Here is a 20,794-nt window from a genome sequence, read left to right on the forward strand (position 1 = left end):
AAGTTGTCGATCCTCGAATTTTATTTTAATTACTTTGTTAAAGGACATTTTTGTCAAACTTTTCTTGGCTCGATTAATAGTACCAGTAGCTTTATAATGTCGAGTTGTAGTGAACAAGCAATTTTTACATCTGCAGCTTGATTGAGTTCAGTTGTAACAAGTAAAGAATTTTTCATTCGATATGTAGCCATTTCCTGTTCGCCGATATGTTGAATAAAACAACTCATTGTAAGGAACCTTTCATCAATTTTTTGTCTAATGAAAGGAAAATATAAGTTATGCTTCTATAAACATGTAAACTCGATCAATTGCATGCAGCAACACAGGTACAGTGGCGGATCAAAAACATTTCATAAGGAGGGGCTGACTGACCTAAGGGGGATCCGTTACAGTCATGGTTCAGTGATTCCACACATAATCAACCAAATTTTCAACACGAAAGGGGGAGCCCGGCACTTCAGCCCCCCTCTCTGGATCCGCCTATGAGGTAATTGTCTTGTTAAACACGATACCACACACGTTTATCAAAATTAGAAATGCTGAATAAAAGTCTTAAAATATTTATTTCTGCGGGAGGGTTGGGCGCCCACTAACATATTTTACCTAACTCTGCCACATTATGTTTGTGCATGTTTCAATCAGGAACTTGTGATTCAGTTGTTGAAGTTTGTTGCTGTTTTATATACATTTTTTTCCATTATTTTGTGCATGAATTATGTCGATATTTTTCTCCTTGGAATTTTTTTACATTGGTCATATCGGGTTTTTTTATAACTGACTATGCTGTTGTTTTGTGTTCTGTTTGTTGTTGAAGGCCTTCTGGTGACCTGTAGTTGTAAATTTCTGTGTCATTTTGTCTCTTGTGAAGATGTTTCTCATTTACAATCATACCATATCTTCTTTTTATACATAATTTTGAATTGAAAAGGGCATATAATTTTGCTAAAAATACGATATTTTCACATTTTAAAGCTGCCTTCAAAATTTCAACAAAATATAAAACATTTACAATTTTTGGACCTCACGTATCTCGAAAATAAGCATGATAATCAATATTTTATTTGGTGATATTACAAAGATCTCATTTTGATAGTTAACATATTCATAATCCTAAACAAAATCCTAAAAAAAGTGACGATACAATAAAACTGTGTCGCTATATCATAGTAGAAACATCACATTATTAAGGCGCTAAAAGCATCCCATATATCTGCAAAGATATGTTCCTCCGATATCTTTGAAGCCAATTGAGATTTTTTGAAGAAACGTCTTACATATTGGTTACAACTGGCAAACACTACAGTGACACCAACATTTTCTAATTCACATATAACCTCGATCAAGATTCTTAAACCGTTTATATCAATGTAATTTATAGATGAACAGTCAATGATGACGTAATCCTTATTATGTAAAGATTTGTCGTGCAGTCCATCCCATGGTAGTCTCGTGAAAGATTCCACGCTTTCTCTGTTCAAGTGCTCCATGTTCTGCATGGAACCAGGTGGAACAGCCACTATGTAGGATTGCTGACTTTTGGTCAATTTTGCATGTAGGTTAAACTTGCCGTCTGTTAATTCAAACAGTTTTTTCGAAACGCCTCTGCCGTGGCAAAATACAGTGACGACTCAAATTTAAAAATCTGAATTCTAGGATGTGTCAACATGTGGTCATAGAGTTTACTGTTTAAAAATCTGTCCTCGGTTGTTAACTTTGACAGAAGATACACTTCGGGAATTTGACTTTGCAATACTACTGTGAACATGCATAGTATAACACCAACGTAAAGTGCATATGGAAAGTCAATGAAACAACCGCTTAAGTTGGTACCAACCGCTATTAGAAAGTCATAACGATTCAATCTCCACATTTCTGGCAAATCCTTCATTTGAGTAACAAGATTTTTTACAGCTATGATGACCATGGTAGATAAGACAGAAATCGGAAGCATTCGAAACAAAGGTCCGATCCATAAAAGAATGATCAGAATGAAAAACGAAGAGATAAATCCGTGTAAAGTTGACTTTGGGCCCATTAAACACAAAGTTATAGTTCTTGCTGGACCTGCACATGACGGAAAGCATAGAAAGAAAGAACTTACAAAGTTCGATAATCCATACGCCACAAGTTCTTGGTTGTCATTGACTCTATAGTTATGCGCTGCTTCACAAAGACGAGACATGGAGACAGAAAGCATAAAAATCATTATAGCAACCACAAAAGAATCTAAAACCAAATCTACGGAAAGATATGGCATTCTAGGTGGTGGGAATCCTGCAGGGATCTCGCCGACTACCTTTAGTCCTAAACTGTCAGATAAGTTAGCAAAGTTCGAAATGATTGTTGCTATAATGACTACAATAAAATCAATGGGAATTGGTGTCTTAAGTTTGTGTCTGAACTTCACATTGATAACATCTTTAAATAGAAGGAGTGTAGCGGCAGTTATAATGGAGGTGATCATAGAAGCGACGTGTATTTCCGGGACTTTTTCGAATATTGCTTTGTATGTCAGTACAAGTTGTCCTGCTCCTGTAAATCTCGGAATGGTAATTCCTAAAGCATTTGGTAACATGCTTGTCACTATGTGAACACCACCAGCTGCGGTAAACCCGCTCACAAAGGAAGATGATATATAGTTGACTATAAATCCTAGGCGTAATAGGCCCATCAATAGCAGTATCAGACCGATTATACACGTTGATCCAGAAGCTATGGACGATTTCAAAATGATGTCATCTTCCGGATTAGTTGAATTCGGCCCTGCTGCCGCTGGTAAATGTTTATGTACTAATTCGGATGTAAATAAACTTATAATGCCGTTCGTTCCAAATGAAATGTGTCGAGAGGTTCCAAACAGAATATAGAGTATCACCGGTGAAAATGAAGAATACAATCCATATTCTGGAGCTAAGGAGGCCAATACTCCGAAAGCAATTCCAAGTGGAAAACTAAGGCAACCTATTGTTATTCCACTAACCAAGTCATTCAGAATGTAACTTAACTTATAGGTTCGACATACGTTCACAATTGGTAACAGGGCACTGAAATATTCTCTCACTTTCTCCTTAGGACAACAGAGCGTGCGTCGTAAACGAGTTCGAATTGTTGGTTTTGGTGGAGCTGGTTTGCTGTAATGCTCGTCCAGTTCATGCTGGGTACGAACAAATCTCCTTGCGGTAATTTCATGATGATGACTATAAGGTGGACTCCCAATGTGAAAGGACAACTTGTTTACTTCAGGATCAAACTAAAATAGGAATAAGATAAGATAAGATAAGATAATTTTTTATTAACCAATCATGGTGCCCAAAGTTTTAGCTATACAATCAAATGAATGAATTACAAAATGATTAGAATGATTAAAGTACATTTAGACAACAACAAAAAAACAAAACAAAAAAAAACATGAATACACATTTACACTAATTAACCTGATATAAACCAAGTTATTGACAAAACATAGTTGTTATGGGTGCCACTGTGACCTGGAGAAATTACATAATTCTGTATAGTACTAGGTCTATGGGAGACAACTCCTGATTAATTTTATTTCCTATATATATCTATATATATTTTTTTTTCTTCTATATTTTTTTCTTTTTCAAACAACAATATTTTCTATAATTTTCTTTCGTTCTTCAAAAAGGGAGTGCAAAAATTTAGATAAGTTTGAAGTTACAAACAAATCTTCAGATGAAAGAATCCAAACAAATTTCATTTCATCAGATAATCTTGAAAAATTTTAGAATTTGGAATTTAAATTAGATAGATGTTGAGATCGAACCGGGCTGAAGTACGTTCACTATTCACTATTCACTTTTCACTATTCAAAATTCATGAATAGTGAACTGTGTTTTTTTACACTATTCACTATTCAAGTTTGTGAAATTGAATAAATTTAGTATCAACTTGTATATGTAAAATTGAGAAGAAAAAAACCCGATATGATATGCTTGCCAATGAGACAACTCTTGACACAGACATTCGACAATGCGCAAGTTCCTACCACACAGTCAGCTATGAAAGGCCCCGAAATGACAATGTAAAACAATTCAAACGAGAAAACTAACGGCATTATTATTTTATCATAAGAATGAACAAGAAACAAGTATGTAATACACCAAGAAACGACATTCACTTGGGACAGGCACATACACACGGAATGTGGCGGAGTAAAAAATGTTAGCGGATCCCAACCCTCCCCTAACCTAGGATAGTGGTATAACAGTACACCATAAGAACCAACTATAATAAAAGTACTGATTTACTAAACATCGGTCACAAGCACATGTCTCACATCTCTACGCATGAAAGTAAGGTTAATGTACAAAGAAATATTTATTTTGTACGATAAGTTCGTGCGTAAATGATGAATAAACAACAACACCGTAATAACTATTATAATGTAGCAGAGACTTCTTAATATCTTTTATATATATTTCTCTGATTGTAGTGATAAAAATTAGTATACACTGCCCAGACGATAAGGAATATTATGATGCACTCGATAATGTCTCCGAAATTATAGATCGGTTACCAGTCAAAAACAAAAGTTACGCAAGTAGAATTCCTACTGTAGCAATGCATCGGGATGCCCTCATGGTTATCGCGAAGTAAAAATCAGTTGTAAAAAGCTTCACTCATCAGATAGATATAAGGAGAAATACATACAACAAAAACACAGAGTGAACGTGGCGGGGTACTTGTACATCCCAACAAAAAAAAAGACACTCAGTGCAGATCTGAGTGTGTTCGGTTCTCAATAACTGACAGCTAGTTCAAAACAAATAACAACTAATAAGAAATGCATCTCAGACTTAATGATCAAGCATTGCATATCCAACATAGCTAAGCACAGAAAGAGAAAAAACATGACATTGTGCAATGCCAAGATACTGGAATCATCAGAGTGTAGAAAAGATCAATGGAATTTATTTTACTATAAAAAAAAATATTGATCCCAATATGAACAATATTCAACGAACAAATGACAGGCCCAATTCGTAACTTTTTAGAATAGGATCGTTAAGTAGTTCGTCTTCAACTGCGTTCTTACATAGCTTACACTTTCTGTCTTCAGCTTTAATCCCAATATACCTCCCTCTTTCGATTTCAAGATAATGACAGCTAGTTCTAAATCTTGTGATTATTTGCCTGTCTTTTTTTTAATTCATTTTTAAATATGGTTCAAACATAAAAATATTTTTAAATTTTCTGTAAGTTCTTAATTTATTGCCAGATTGTAAATGAGTACACTTCCCAGAATTGATTTCTAAACTAGCTAACCAGCTTTCTTTAAATTTAATAGTTAAAGATGTTTTTACCTTTTTTAGAATATGGTTTTGTTTAAAGTTTGACTGGTTAACAAATAGATATTGTTTACTTATCATCTTCGTCTCGAATGGGACAGAAGGAGACTTTCGACATTTAGTTCACTGTTTCTTTTGAGAGTTTTTGAAATATAGTAAATGGATAAGAACATCACTTAAAGTTGAGTAAGTGAGGTTTAGGAATTTGTGTCAGATGTTCGGACTCCTTGGCTTTTTTCCTTATGATACAAGGTCAAATATTTCCTCCATAACACCCATTTATCTTATAGCTCATAAAAGGTCATTTACCAAAATTAATGCCGATTCTAGCTTTTCTTTCTTTGGATTTGAGACCCAAATAATACCAAAGCAAATAGAAACTCAAAAGTACGAGTCTGTATTTTCCCGCCATTTATAAAAAATCAAATATCTCGAAAAATAACCTATCAAAATTTTTAGCTCATTTTGTTCCTTAACTAAATACCCTTCCAATTTAAAGTATAAATTTTAAATTCTTGATTTTTTTAAATTGCATCTAAGACAGATTGTTCGTTATGATAAGACCATTTGTTGTTTTCCATGCTCTTTAAAAACGATTTATAAATATGTTGGCTTTCTGAACATTTGGTCTTCAGTGTACTAGTATCTCATGAAGATTAATTCGAGAAGCGAGTTGTAGGCATAGTAAAAATATACTTTTTTGTATAACAAAATGTGTTTAATTAGAGTTGTAAATTGATTATTGGCTGTAGATTAAGAAATACATTGACGTATTTGGACGGCCTGTTACAAAATTGATAGAGAAGACTATATAAGATTTGGTGGGAAATACAGACTACCAGTGAAAACGATAGCATATATGGTTAAGTTCAAAACTTTTGTTCACAAAACAATTTATTAAGATCACAAGAAATAGCTACTTTGATTGAAGTTGTCTGGTACTAAACACAGTCTATTTTGGAAATCCCCGACGCTTTCAGGGAAAATATTACCTGTCACTAACATTTAATATAAGAATGGTTTGTAAATATAAAGGCTGACAGATTTTATTATTAAAGTCCCCATTAGGTGAAAACGGGAATAACGGGGTACACCAATATTTTGTTTTAGCAAAGAAACTGGATTATTTGGTCGCAATTACGTTAGACTTGTACCGCTTAGAAATTCTCTTATTTCATCCGTGTTGTATTAATACTTTCATTGGGGTTGAATTAGATAAAACCATTTTCGGGGTGATTTGTTTTTTGTTTATATATCCGCTGATCCGTCATGGACAGAACTGACTAAAGAATTAAAGGTTGAATATAGCACCCTTCCCGGAAAACCTATGATCTTCCCAGTTTTCTTCGACCTTTGAATTTGAACATCGTTTTGGTATCTTCTGTCTCATTTCAATATTGTTATTGAACATTATCTTAGAAGCAGGGTCAATTCTAGTTGAGTAGACAAAATGACTGATTTCATTAGTATTGAGTAGTATGACTAGTATGGCGGATCGGAGCTGGAACTACCTGGGAATTTGCAATGCTTTATGACACCGTGTCAACACTTTTGCAATGTGTCCGGCGACCTCGTGTTTTTTTTTTGTTAATAGAATTTCATGTTAATATTTGCTTTAAATGAAAAAGAAGATGCTTCACCTTACTCAACTTTCTGTTTTTCTGAGAAAGTCACGTGATCATCGGGATATTTATTTATACTTACGCTGTCATTGTCTTCCACTGCGTCTTCTGAAGGTTCAGGGTCGCCTAGGTCATCCATCTTTTATGTTTTCTACAAATTTATAAGAATACTAGAAACCATAAAAACGACCAACTGAAATCATTTCATTAAGATCGAACCTGAAATAACTTTTTGAATTTTTGTTAAAAAAAAATTTTATGAAAAAAAAACATGTGCATATCATAATTTGATGTCAGTAGAACACATTGACCTCTGTCAACCAACAATAGAATATTTAAAATCAATCCAAATAAAAACTTTGTCTTTGTCTTATATAAAGATAGATTCTAAATCGAAATGTTGGTGAAATCCTGCGCAATTTGAACAAAAGAGATAGTATCTGAAGATTTTTTTTCTTTTTCAGAATATCCATGAATTGAAAATGTTAACACGAAAGACATAAAATGTGAAATTTTGGGGAATTTTCTGTTGTAAAGAGTATCTGGAACTAACTTGAATGAATGTGTTACCATGTTTTGACACTGCAAAGCTTCATTTTCGGATAATGCTATACTTTACCTAGAAATTTATGTTCAATTTTTAATAGTGTTTTTTTTCTAATGCAATACAATAGAATACAATACTATAGGGACAGCTTCTTTCCAGCACAATGCAACATGACTTTTACAGTCCGCAGTCTTGACTTCAGATGACAAATAAATACGTTTCTTTAATACAAAATAGATTGCCATGTTGAACTCAAAGTTGTTGGTTTTTTTCATTGCGAAATATTGCAATATAGGCACAACGAGTGTCCCATACAGTAAACTCTGGTCGATCAAATACATGCAACATTGTAAACGTATACGAAAGTCCAGCATTGGCCTCTGCGACTGTACATTAGTGTTGCTATTTTCTGCTGTTATTTAGTGCTGTCCTCTCCATTACATTCGATGGTGCAAGCACAGGAATCGGCAATTTTATCACGAAAAGAGAAATGAAGTCGAAATAATGTAAATCCTACCAATGAGCGCTTTTCCTAGCTTGTAGTTAACGAGGCGACAAAGAGTACTTACGACAATAAGGGATTCATTATAAATATATATATCATAAATCTCCATTATTTATATGTTGCTATCCAATTTTTTCCATTTTTCATATTTTAACCCTCTTGCTGCCGAGTTTTTTGCTTGCTTTGTCACGCCAAAAGCATCTTGGCGTTTCTTATCTGCGACGTTTTATTTTATTTTGTTGGCTTCATTTTGATATTGTTTATTTTTATGTCCATTATTCTCTGCCATTGACTGTCTTTCATGATAGAATAAGAAAAAAATCAGCACTCTACCCCTTTTTCAGACTTACAATGCGCCATTCGCGGTTTACGTTGCATTGTTGATATGTAAAATCAATTCGTAACTAGTATCTCACCTTGTTTGAATACTGTATCTTGTCAATCCATACTAAAAAACCTGATTCTGTATCAAAATTGTGTAACACAGAGAGAAAACGTGTAAGCCATGATTTCCCATATAAACGAATGATGCTATGACGTTTACCATAAATGGCGCAAAAACGTGACGTTAATATAGGAGGCAAGTATGATATTGATAAAATGACAGTGGCGGATCTATTTTAATCGCGAAAAAAATCTTATCGAGGTAAACTTACGAAAAATAATAGTTCACAAGACACAACATAGAAAACTAAAGAATAATAAAGCAACACGAAGCCACAAAAAACAGGGGTGATCTCAGGTTCTCCGGAAGGGTAAGCAGATCCTGTTCCACAATCTGCGTTATAGCCAAACTTATAGATCTACAGTTCCAATAACTCGACTGAATTTCTAATAAAAATGTCAGTGGGCTATGCCTTGAATGATAAAAAGAAACAGCTGCGCCATGAGCGCAAGATACGCCCGTCGTATTGTGTGAAAGTTTTATGCAACACTCATAAAAAGTTTCTGAGAAAGTTTTAAGCAATAACCATATATTGTTTATGAGATACGGTGGAGCATGTGACCCCCCCCCCCCCCCCCCCCCCATCTTTTTTTTAACCAAAATTCTAAATATCGCTAAAATAAAATTTTGAAAAAAGTATACAGATAACAAAGAAGTGTGTAAAGTTTTAAGCAATAATCATAAATCGTTTTTGAAATACGGCGCGACAGGTAAAAAAACCCTCCCCCTTTTTTACAAAATACTCAATAACTCAAAAATGAAACTTTGAATCATCACCAAAAAGTATACAGATCTTAAGATTAATATAACTAAGAAGTGTGTAAAGTTTGAAGCAATAATAATAAAAATCGTTTTTGATATACGGTGCGACATGTGAAAAAGCACACCCCTGATTTAGTTACAAAGTGTCGTAACTCAAAAAGTTTTAAAATTATGTTTACCAAAAAGTATACAGATCATTTGACTATCATAAGAAACATTTATAGTAAGTTTCATGAATTTTGGATAAGTCGTTCTCAAGTTACGGTGCGACATGTTTACGCCGGACAGACAGACGTACAGACGGACGAACTGACGGACACCGGACATTTGTATAACATAATACGTCCCGTCAAAATTTATACTAACAAGTTGAATTTGGCAATATATTTTATTAAGTAGATTGCAGACTTCTTAGGAGTGAGAGCCCTAAAATGAAGATTGTTTTCTTTGTGTCATGAGCAAAAACTCAAAAAGATGTGTTGGTTAGTGTATTATAGAAAAGTATATAATATGAAACTTAGAGCGAGGGGCTATATACCTTTCTATACACTATCCAATTTAGCACATATTTACAACTTGAGTAATCCTGTAATTAGTCTATTGACATGTTTTGGCTGACTAGATGTACCTCATTTACGTAGTTTTGTAAATCTACTCACAAATATCATTGCAAAAAAAAAAATGGCATTTCAAAAGGCCCTTGACTTTAGAATGAATAGATGGTAGATGCCGGTGTCAGTATGTTTATTGATATAAAGCGGTGTTTTACTATACATGTACTTATTTATATGGTAAGATGATAAAATAAATTGACCAAAAGCAGACAATTCTTAAATTGCAGTGGAAGCTTTACATTCTTGAAATCATTTTTTTAATTTCACATAAAAACTAAAACTATATTGAAAATGCTTTTGAATGAGAACAAACAGTTGGATATTATATACTTTTCTATAATACACGGAAAAAGTATGTTCTATGAAAATTAGAATGCAAATTCAAGCAATTTGATTGAACGAGAAGTTGTAAGTATGTGCTAAAAAGAAAGAAACTTTACAGAATTAATGATCAGCAATACTTGATCAACGAAACAGATTTTCGTCATGAATTATATTTTCGTCTCGAGTGGTGGAGAGTGTCCTTTGTTGAATATGCACGTAGAACAATAAGAGCCACTAGTTTTTGTTTTCCTGTAAATTGTTTTGTTATAAATTAGGCTTTTAGATTACTCCGATCTTTTTCTTGATTGAATTTTCTCATTGTTAAAGGCTATAAGGCTGTCAAAAACTGCTTACATCCTTTTGATATGAATTTTGGTGGATAGTTTTGTCGTTAGCAATCATACCACATCTCCTAACTTTTATATCATACTAAAACGCATCCGATGGTCCGTGACTGAATTTAAGTAGTATTTGTATTGTCATGCTGATTACAAGGTGCAGTTTTCTCTGCTTTCAAAATCTTTCTGTTTGAACCCATCATGATCTTCGCAATATGATATAGTATTGGTACTACAGATAGTGGAGGGAAGAATAGAGAAGAATTACAACCTGAAACTATATTCGACTTACATGCATATTGGTTTATTTTTTACAATAAACAAAACGCCCGGAATGTTGTAATTTTAACCCCCAATATTCTATTGATAGTGTCCTATACTAGTTATATATAAAGTTGAATCTTTCATTCCTCTATACGCCATTCCGTGTTATAAAAGATCCTGCTCTATATATACGTTTGTAATATAGATATTAAAATTTACAGTTTCAACTAATAAGAAAACCCAATGGTTTTAACGAAATTGTTATGGTTTGGTTAAGCGATTGGCATGGTTTGGTTAAATGTCTGGAAATTCGTCATGGTTCTGGTCCCATTTGTCATGGTTTATATCCAAAATAATTTAAATGTGTTTCAGCTCAATCTTGATAGTACGTTTGAATGCGCTTGTAATTAAACGAAGTTAAGATTGTGATACGTGTTAATATTCCTGTTGAGATTATCCCCGTTGTTGGTGGGTTACGTAATGCTAAGTCTTTAGTATTCTATGTTGTCTCTTGTGTACTATTTATTTGTCTGTTTGTCTTTTTATTTCTTAGCCTTGGCGTTGTCAGTTTATTTTCAATCTATGACTTTGACAGTCCTTTTATTATATATCGCCCCTCTTTTATCATGTATGTAATACATTGAAGAACTTTATTAATATGACACATGTTTTCTTCTAGGAGGAGGCAATAATTTGCTCTTACTCTTGAAAATTTCCCGCGCTGATGGAGACGTAGCAAAAACAACAATTAAATTCAATAAATAATAATGAACATGGACAATAATCCGTGAAACAACGACCTCCTGCACTCGAGGTGTTCACGCTAACACTATTTCAATCAGTTTTTAAAATGGTAACTTTAAAATAATATTTTCGCATGTGTTGATCAGTAAAGCGGGATAATGTCTGTATACCCATCGTTAATTTTTGGTAGGACAATGTTAATTTGTTCAATCAAGGGGCTAATTTGGTTTCCTATTTAAAGTGGGTTCAAGTGTTAGCATAAACATAAAGAGGAAGTTGATTAATTAACATTGAAAAAACTCTGCACGAAACCCTAAATGACGTAGCTAAATTGGTTATGTCGAAAATAGTTTACCAGGACAAAGATAACTGTCAACACAAATAGGTTACATTTTCCGCCAATTTTCAATGGTTAATATCTCGAAAACAAAAAATATTTCATCCCGGGGAGGGAAACTGGCTATCTTTCCGGGTATAACTTGCCAAATCATACCCTGTTCTAACCAGAAAACATTGAAAATCATACCCTGTTATAAACAGAAATATCGGAAAACATACCCTTATCTAGACACACTCAGAAGATGTATACTCTGTTCTAGACACGCTCAGAAAATGTATACCTTGTTCTAGACAGAGATGTATATGTTATAGACTAGTTCTTAATATTAAACAGTTAATTAAATACGAGATCCTGTTTTAGACAAATACTTTGTTTAAAAAAAGACCCTGCTCTCAACAGCTGAGCATGAAAAAGCGACCTCCCCCTCCTCGGGATTTCATTAACATTTTTTTAAAACATGGACATATTTTCTTCAGAATTATTAAAAAATGCTTCAACATTTTCATCAATTTCAAACCATCAGATGTAGAGTGACGGCGGCCATGCTGAAAACTATAAACTTACACCGTTCGAGAATAGTCATGGCACCATTTGACCTCAATTTCTAAACAAGATTACGTATATCCAGAAAAAACTGTTTTGTTCTTTGCTTTTATTGTAAAACGTAGGAAATTTCGAAATAATAGTATCGATGAGAGTTAGACTTCCTTGTCTTCAAATCCAATGTATTCAGTTATTATAATATGACTAAAAATTTAAAAAAGTAATCCATCAACAGATATGTACATAGTTATCTTTCACTGGGTTCGAACCTATAATTTAGAATATTTGTATTTAATAAATCGATTTCTTAATTGAACATAAGAGAAATTACTGCATTGAAATTTTATATAGAAGTGTGTATTTGTCAAAGTAAGTTGTAAATTAACGAAATAAGACGATTTTTTGCGCGTTAACATTACAAAACTAAGTGCATCTGTCCGTCCTTTTTTCCCCGAGAAGATTTTGAAGAAAGTGTCATTTAGATCAGTCGGATTAACTTCTGAATACATTTTTTAGACTTTTTGTAATTGTATACCTAAGAAGGATTTGATTAGAAAAGCAAATGTTATAATCTTTTTAACGTCTGTAAATTATGTACACTAGATACATTGCAGAATTAACTGCGCAAATAAAAAAAAACACGAAGTATTCTAATCAATAGCACCAATTACAAATGTCAACTTAAAGACGTATAGTATTGCACTTAATGAATTGCTGCATAATAAGCATCTAAAATATCAGAATACACATTTTTCTGGTCTATTTCCTCTGATAAATCTGATTTCGTCGTGAATGTTTTCATGAAATTAGTACAATTACCAAACATGACGGTAACTCCAACCTGTTTATATTCTGAATTGATCTGTATCAAAGCCTTCTTACCATTCAAGTCGATATAGTTCATAGACGAACAGTCGATAATAATATGTGTTAGTGGTACGATGGGTATTTCGTTTTCGTGATTTGTTTTGGACAACGAAATTCCTTTTTCATTGTTACCGTCATTTTTGATTGGATTAATGATAATTTCAACATTTAAATTCGGTTGTTTTCTATAGGCTTTCGGATCAAATGTCGCCTTGTATAATTCCTTAATGAATTTATCAGATGTAGCAAAGAAGAGAGATGATTCCATTCGGAATATTGCAATTTTCGGGTTACATAACGGAACGTCGTGAGTCTTTTGATCAAGAAGACGATCTTCATGCTGAAGTTTTCTAATGGTGTACGAAGAGGATTTTTGACTTTGCACAACAACTGTTAAAAGACAAAGTTGAACTCCTACATACAACGCGTAAGGAAAATCAATAAAGACACCACTTATAACTGTACCCACAAAGATAACGAAATCATAACGGTTTACTCGCCACAGCATCGGTAGGTCCTTGAACTGGTATAAGAGATTTTTAATAGCTGCTATGATTATGCTTGCAAGAACAGCTTTAGGTAATGCTTCAACATATTTTCCTATGAACATTATCACAAGAAATACAATTACAGCTGATACTATACCATTCAATGTTGTCTTTGCTCCCATTGTGCTCAAAACTATTGTACGAGGTGGTGCGACACAAGCTGGGAAGCAGGAGAAAAAAGACCCACCTAAATTTGCAATGCCGTATGCGACGAGTTCTTGATTGTCGTCAACTGAATATCCGTGTTTCACCTCACAGAGTCGGGCCATCGAAATCGTAAGCACAAACACTATTGTAGCGACGACAACACTATGTCCTAGTATGTCTACAGAAACTCGAGGGAGCTGTGGCGTTGGCAGTCTAGCTGGTATTTCTCCTACTACACCTATACCGAAGTTGTCATGAAATTTTGCAAAGTACGAAATAATTGTTGCTACGACAACTAAAATAAAATCAATCGGTATTGGCATTTTCATTCTGTTTTTGCATCTCTCATTAATGACATCTTTTACCAATACAAGTATTATTAAGCATGTTATAGACACTAAAAATGTAGCAACATGAAATTTTGGAAATGCTTTGAATATTTCAATGTATACATATATAAGTTTTCCTGGTTTGTTGATTGGTTGAATTGTAATACCAAGAGCATTAGGGATCTGACTGGACATAATATGAATAGCACCGGTTGTCGTAAAAGCCGCAATGAAAGAAGATGACAAATAAGATGTAATGAAACCCATTCGGAACAACCCCATGATGAACAGCAACAATCCAACAATAAATGACGAACCTGCTGCTACCGACGCTTTGTACTCTAAACCAGAATTTTCGGTGTCCTGTGAAGATGTTAGATTATTATCCGTGGTACGGTTAAAGTCTGAGTTGTGATCTGTCGAATCATAGTGTTCTAACTGCAATTCTACTAGTTCTGATGTTAAGATAGCAATCACAGCATTAGTCCCAATCGAGACGTGTTGAGATGTTCCGAAAATAGCATATAGGAGCACAGGAAAGCATGACGTATACAATCCATACGCCGGTGATAATGATGCTAATATGCCCAATGCAAGTCCCAGAGGTACATGAAGGCAAGCTACAGATAAGCCACTTATTATATCATCTAGAATGTACACACGGAACTTATATGTTTTTAAGACATTTATGATTGGAAATAATGATAGTAATAATTTGCATAATTTTGAAAGTTTGCATTTGTCTTTAATTTTCTCCGTAAATGACTTAGACGAGTGCTTTGGTTTTCCATAACATTCAGTCAACTCGGACTGTGTTTTCAGATTTCTGGAAAGCTGTAAAACGATAGATGACATCTTCTCGACGCCGTCGGTAGACAATTTGACGCAGGAGAATTTATAACCTAAAACAGATAGAAATAACAGAGTAAATTTTTTAATCTTTTCTTAGTATATATCGAAACAATAAAAAAGATCTATACATCTTATTTTAAGTTCTTAATATTTCAGGAGTCTATAAAAATATGGATAGATATAACAGCCTATCAAATATATGCAACTAAAACCAACTTCATTATTTGACATATAAAATTGAGAAAGGAAATGGGAATGTGTCAAAGCAACAACAACCCGACCATAGAGCAGACAACAGCCGAAGGCCACCAATGGATCTTCAATGTAGCGAGAAACTCCCGCACCCGGAGACGTTCTTCAGCTGGCCCCTTAAAAATATGTATACTAGTTCAGTTATAACGAACGTCATACTAAACTCCGAATAATACACAAAAAACTAAAATTAAAAATCAAACAAGACTAACAAAGGTTAGAGGCTCCTGACTTGGGACAGGCGCAATATAGGTCATTATCTATTTACAATCACAAAATTTCTCTAAGCGCTTTAACTCTTGTTATTTATCCTCGGGGGTCAACTTTAATACGTAATAGATAAAGGGTGGCACTGAGCTTTTATTACCCCATACTTTTCATGTTACTTAGATTTTAAACATGTATACCTTTTCGTATATTGTGTAGTCAAAAAATGTTTACCTTTTCGAACATTGCGAAGTTAAAAATGTATACATTTTCGTACATTGCAAAGATAAAAATGTGTACCTTTATATATATTGGAGGTTAAAAATGTATACCTTTTCGTATATTGCGTAGTTAAAAAATTGCAAAGATAAAAATGTGTACCTTTTCATATATTGGAGGTTAAAAATGTATACCTTTTCATATATTGCGTAGTTAAAAAAATGTATACCTTTTCATATATTGCGAAGTAAAAAATGTATACCTTTTTCATATATTGCGTAGTTAAAAATCATTTATGTATACCTTTTCATATATTGTGTAGTTAAAAATGTACACCTTTCCATATATTGCGAAGTAAAAAAATGTATACCTTTTTATATATTGCGTAGTTTAAAATGTATACCTTTTCATATATTGCGAAGTTAAAAATGTATACCTTTTCATATCGGAATTCGATGCGACTGTCATACAAGTGAGAGGTTTAGCGCTATAAAACAAGGTTCAATCCACCATTGTCTACATTTGAAAATGCCTGTCCCAAGTCAGGAATATGACAGTTGTTGTCCATTCGTTTGATGTGTTTTGTCATTTGATTAGGGACTTTCCGTTTTTTCATCGGAGTTCAGTATTTTTGTGATTTTACTTTTTTTCATATATTGCGTACTTATAAATGTATACCTTTCCATTTATTGCGTAGTTTAAATGTATACATATTCTTATCTTGTTTGTATACAATATGAGAGAAGAATACCAAAATGTCAAAAGAGAGATAATTTGTTGATAAAAACACAACTTGAAACATGTTCTCAGCTGTGAAAAGTGTCCATGTTATTATTGCGCGGACACATTTTACCATTTGATTGATTTGGTCCTTGAACAGTAAATATGATGACCCTGTTTCTTGCTGATTAAGATTTGAGGCTGATCTCATTTTAGATCAGCAGCTTAAGAAATATAGGTAACGTTTATACTAAAATGTACAATGTAGTGAAAATGTTTGATATACAATTCGCCCTTTAGTCATCTTCTCTAGCCTAGGGTTACAATCCAGCATAGGAGGGGACTGGATCGTAATCCTTGGCTTGCTAAGATGTCCTTTAGTGAACAGAATTTTGCAATATTAGTTATTTCATACTGCGCAGTTATTATAGAAGTATGTCCTCTAAGGGAAGTAATAAAAATAAAGGTCATCAAAATGTGTTTGACTATAAGTGAATTTTAAATAATTTACTCTGTGAAAATTGTTCAGGCGAACACACACTTAAATCTGACACTGTTTACCTGTGCATCAACAAAATATTTAATAAACTACATAATTTGACTTTTAAACGGTTATTGAAATTAATGGCAAAGAAATGCGTTTTTAATTAAAATAACTATCATTAATCATCATAGTTCAAGTAGTTGTGTAAAGCTATACTGTTTTATTAGAAATGTACTGTTCTGTAACATCAATTTATAAACGAAACTAACCATCCACACTTACCCATTAATATATGTGTTATATAAGTGAATTAATGGGTATGTATTGTATACTCCGTAAACAGACGAAACATTTCTGGTTTATTTAGCATGTTTAGCGTAATTATATATCTTTCTACGTGTCTATATATATGTGCTTTTGGTCTTTTAATTAAACATGTTGACATGAACATATTAATTTCTAACGGAAATTAGTACTTACAGTGTACTTACATTTTAATGTGTGGTTACATCTTGTTACAATTCACTGTTTTCATCAGCTGTGTATACACATGTTGCAAAAAAAGTTTGTTGCGAGGTATTGTTGACAATTTTATAAATAGAATACACTTACGATAGTTATGATATAATTACATTTTTCTAAATATATGATGGATTTTTTTCGCATAAATTTAAACTTAAAAAAAGCATTTAATACAAAGGATTAAAAGAGAAATTAACGCATACAATGAATACATAATTATTCATGATTTCAATATTGGTGGTATATATATTAGAAAAATACATCTATTAAATCATAAACACGATGGCGAAAATACATCAACCATATAAATGGTGTTAAGAACTTTGCTATACAACTGATATTTGTACTTAGACTAACTAGATTCAAAGGTTTTCTAGTAATTTATGCGCAAGGGAAAGACTACAAAAATACTTAAATATTGGAACCTCGACTGGAACATATAAAAAATCCGTAACGTTATTAGTTCTTGACTTGATATATGAAACATGAAATAATGCACAACTACGACAATCAACACTACATAGTCAAGGATCTATAATACTTAGATACTTTAAACTTTCTAAGGCTTACAGGACTGACAAAACATTAGTTACTGCTAATGATCTGCGTTCATTATATGTGAGAATCTGCTAGAGCAATTCATATTAGAATATGAATTAAAGCTCATATATTGAATAACGCTGGTGTTATTTTCAGGTTTCCCGTTGAAATCTTGCCACTCCTCAGTAGAATAAAAAAAAACGGGTTCTTGCATGGTAATAGTACGTTCATATCTAAATACGTTATACGCAAATCCTACTCCAACCAGGCAATAAGTAAGAGCAACAGAAAATGATTATGTACAAGTTGTATGCTCACTGTTACGAATCTCCTCAAAAACACGTTTTTGCGATTAAAGATTTGAAAATTTCAGAAAAGTTGCCTCACAAAAAATCTTATGATAAAAAATCAAGTTTGAAAAAAAGAACTCGTCATAGATACCAGGATTAAAGTTTGTATTTACGTCAGACGCGCATTTCGTCTATAAAAGACTCATCAGTGACGCTCGAACCCATAAAAGTTATAAAGGCCAAGTAACGTACGAAGTTGAAGAGCATTGAGGACTAAAATTCTTAAAAGTTTTACCAAATACAGCTAAGATCAGCTAACGTATTCTATTCTCGAGGTAGAAAAGCCTTAGTATTTCAAAAAATCAAAGTTTTGTAAGCAGTTGATTTATAAATTTGAGCATATCAATGATAATTCATGTCAGCACAGAAGTGCTGACTACTGGGCTGGTGATACCTCGGGGAATTAAAAGTCCACCAATGGTGGCAATTTGAGTTATACATACAGAATTTGTTTGACTTTCGAGTAACTTTACTCTTAACATATTTTGTGAAAAGATGTAAGACTAGATCAGTGTAGAAAGAGAGCACAGCACACCAACAATAATTCAAAGGCACATATTAAAGACAAACAATAGCTGACCTGGTGAATAGTTTTGTTTAGTTTCATTAAGCTAATCCAGTCACAATATGAACTGTGCGTCTGAGACATTTCCTTTTATAGTTCTACAGACGGGACTACAATTAAAAAGAATGTAGTTTGTTTTGATCTTTGAAAGGTACTTAATTTTTAAAAGCCGAAAGCGGTATATAAATATGTCATAGATAGTGGTCATTACTTTCGCATCCATAAGGTAGTCATTAAAGTCAATTTAATACAAAACTATAAATGTCTATTTATTTACCACTACCCAATAGCCACCCGAATAAAATTCCCTAAATCAAAAACATGTAAAAAGTCACGCAGTAGAACGACGATACTATTTTCTGCTGATTAACTTTAATAGGTATATAAGGGTCTGTCCATTGGAATAATATATATATAAAAAAGTATATTAGATCTTTAAAGTTATTATACAACATATAGCAGCTGATCTGTAAATATCGATTGTGTCGTATTCGCGGTGATGATATGTTTACTAAGATTTGCTTTCCTTAATGCATAGATGTCTTAAAATATCCTTGGCAAAAGATTTTTATGGTTTTAATGCTCTAAAACTTTGTATTCATTTTGGTCTTCGAACTGCCGGTTTGCGCGCCAATTCAGTGCTAATATGGTTTATAAAAAACCTGTTTGCTGTTGTCCATCTATAAATTCATAAATTATGAAACAAAGTTGGATTTCGGTATTTGTTTAGATCCTTTTATGTCATAAATTGCAACTGTTTCGGTTCTTTTAAATCCTTGTTTTTCGAATATTTTGCTTCGACCGTAGTTGATATTATAGGTGAATCCAGAAAATATGCAAGGACGCAATAAAAAATGTGTCTTTTTTTTAAACGCACGTCTGGCTTACCAATTAAAAACCTGGTATCTTTCATGTTTTATTTTACAGATTTTGGATTCATATTGCGAATAATGCAGGGATGAAATAAGACGCTTATAGATCTACGTTTCTCATCCGGTCTGACTACGTTTGGACTTAATGCAAATTATGATGTTAACTTTTGATGCAAAATATAATTCAAAATTTTGATATATAACTATTGTCATGACTAGCGGTGTCTTCTTACGTCGTATGTTGTCAGGCTATTATAAAGTAAAATCAAGGTTCTGTTGTTGTATACTTTTTCAATGTCTTTTCAAAACCCCTAGACTTAAATGAACTTAAGGGGGTGTTTTTAATTCCTGCTTATCAACCATGCTAAACTAAGGCAACAATAGATTAACTATGTTCAAATTGTCTAAGGGGTAACAACTCATAGCGAAAACCATAAAAGAAGAAATTGCACGAACTCTTAAAGGATCGAAAACGGATGCGTAAATAGAATAACCGTCGCCTGCTATGCATGCACCCCCCGCCATGCAGGTCAACATAACATAATCGGGAATATGACATGTTCTGTAAATGAACAGATCAGACGTTTATTCTTTTATCATCAGATCTAAAACTACGACAAAATATAATTAGTGAGGGCAGACTCACTCAGCAAACTTATGTTGCCGATAGTTAAACTTATGATGCTTAAAGTAACTAGTTAAACTTTTTTTTTCATTGATTTCAGTCGTTCTTTTGCGTCACTCTGTCGAAGTGTTTTTTGTATCCTGAACCCCATTCTTACAAATGAAATTCTTAAAGTATGACCTTGCATAAACATACGTATCAATTTAGAGATGTAAACGCAAAACGATTACGCGAAGGGAAAAATTGATAATTGGAAAGTTAAAATCATCACATTTGTCATTTATTATAGTTTGAAGTCACTCATATGTGTCAATATCTAATAAGAGGCAAACAAA

General features: G+C 33.2%; 2 protein-coding genes across 2 annotated transcripts; both read right to left on the reverse strand.

Moving 5' to 3' along the window:
• Positions 1-1,082: 1,082 nt before the first annotated feature.
• On the reverse strand, positions 1,083-8,540 carry LOC134685131 (prestin-like). Its single transcript, XM_063544598.1, has 3 exons — positions 8,403-8,540; positions 7,017-7,085; positions 1,083-3,250 (listed from the first exon to the last, which is right to left on the reverse strand). The coding sequence occupies exons 2-3, from the start codon at positions 7,071-7,073 to the stop codon at positions 1,574-1,576; spliced, it is 1,734 nt and encodes a 577-aa protein (XP_063400668.1). The 5' UTR covers positions 7,074-7,085; positions 8,403-8,540; the 3' UTR covers positions 1,083-1,573.
• A 3,961-nt stretch (positions 8,541-12,501) lies between these two features.
• Positions 12,502-17,568, reverse strand: LOC134685132 (prestin-like). Its single transcript, XM_063544599.1, has 2 exons — positions 17,477-17,568; positions 12,502-15,153 (listed from the first exon to the last, which is right to left on the reverse strand). The coding sequence occupies exon 2, from the start codon at positions 15,104-15,106 to the stop codon at positions 13,064-13,066; it is 2,043 nt and encodes a 680-aa protein (XP_063400669.1). The 5' UTR covers positions 15,107-15,153; positions 17,477-17,568; the 3' UTR covers positions 12,502-13,063.
• Positions 17,569-20,794: the final 3,226 nt, after the last annotated feature.

The sequence above is a fragment of the Mytilus trossulus genome, chromosome 9 (assembly GCF_036588685.1).
Source record: "Mytilus trossulus isolate FHL-02 chromosome 9, PNRI_Mtr1.1.1.hap1, whole genome shotgun sequence".
In the NCBI taxonomy this organism is placed as follows: Eukaryota; Metazoa; Mollusca; class Bivalvia; order Mytilida; family Mytilidae; genus Mytilus; species Mytilus trossulus.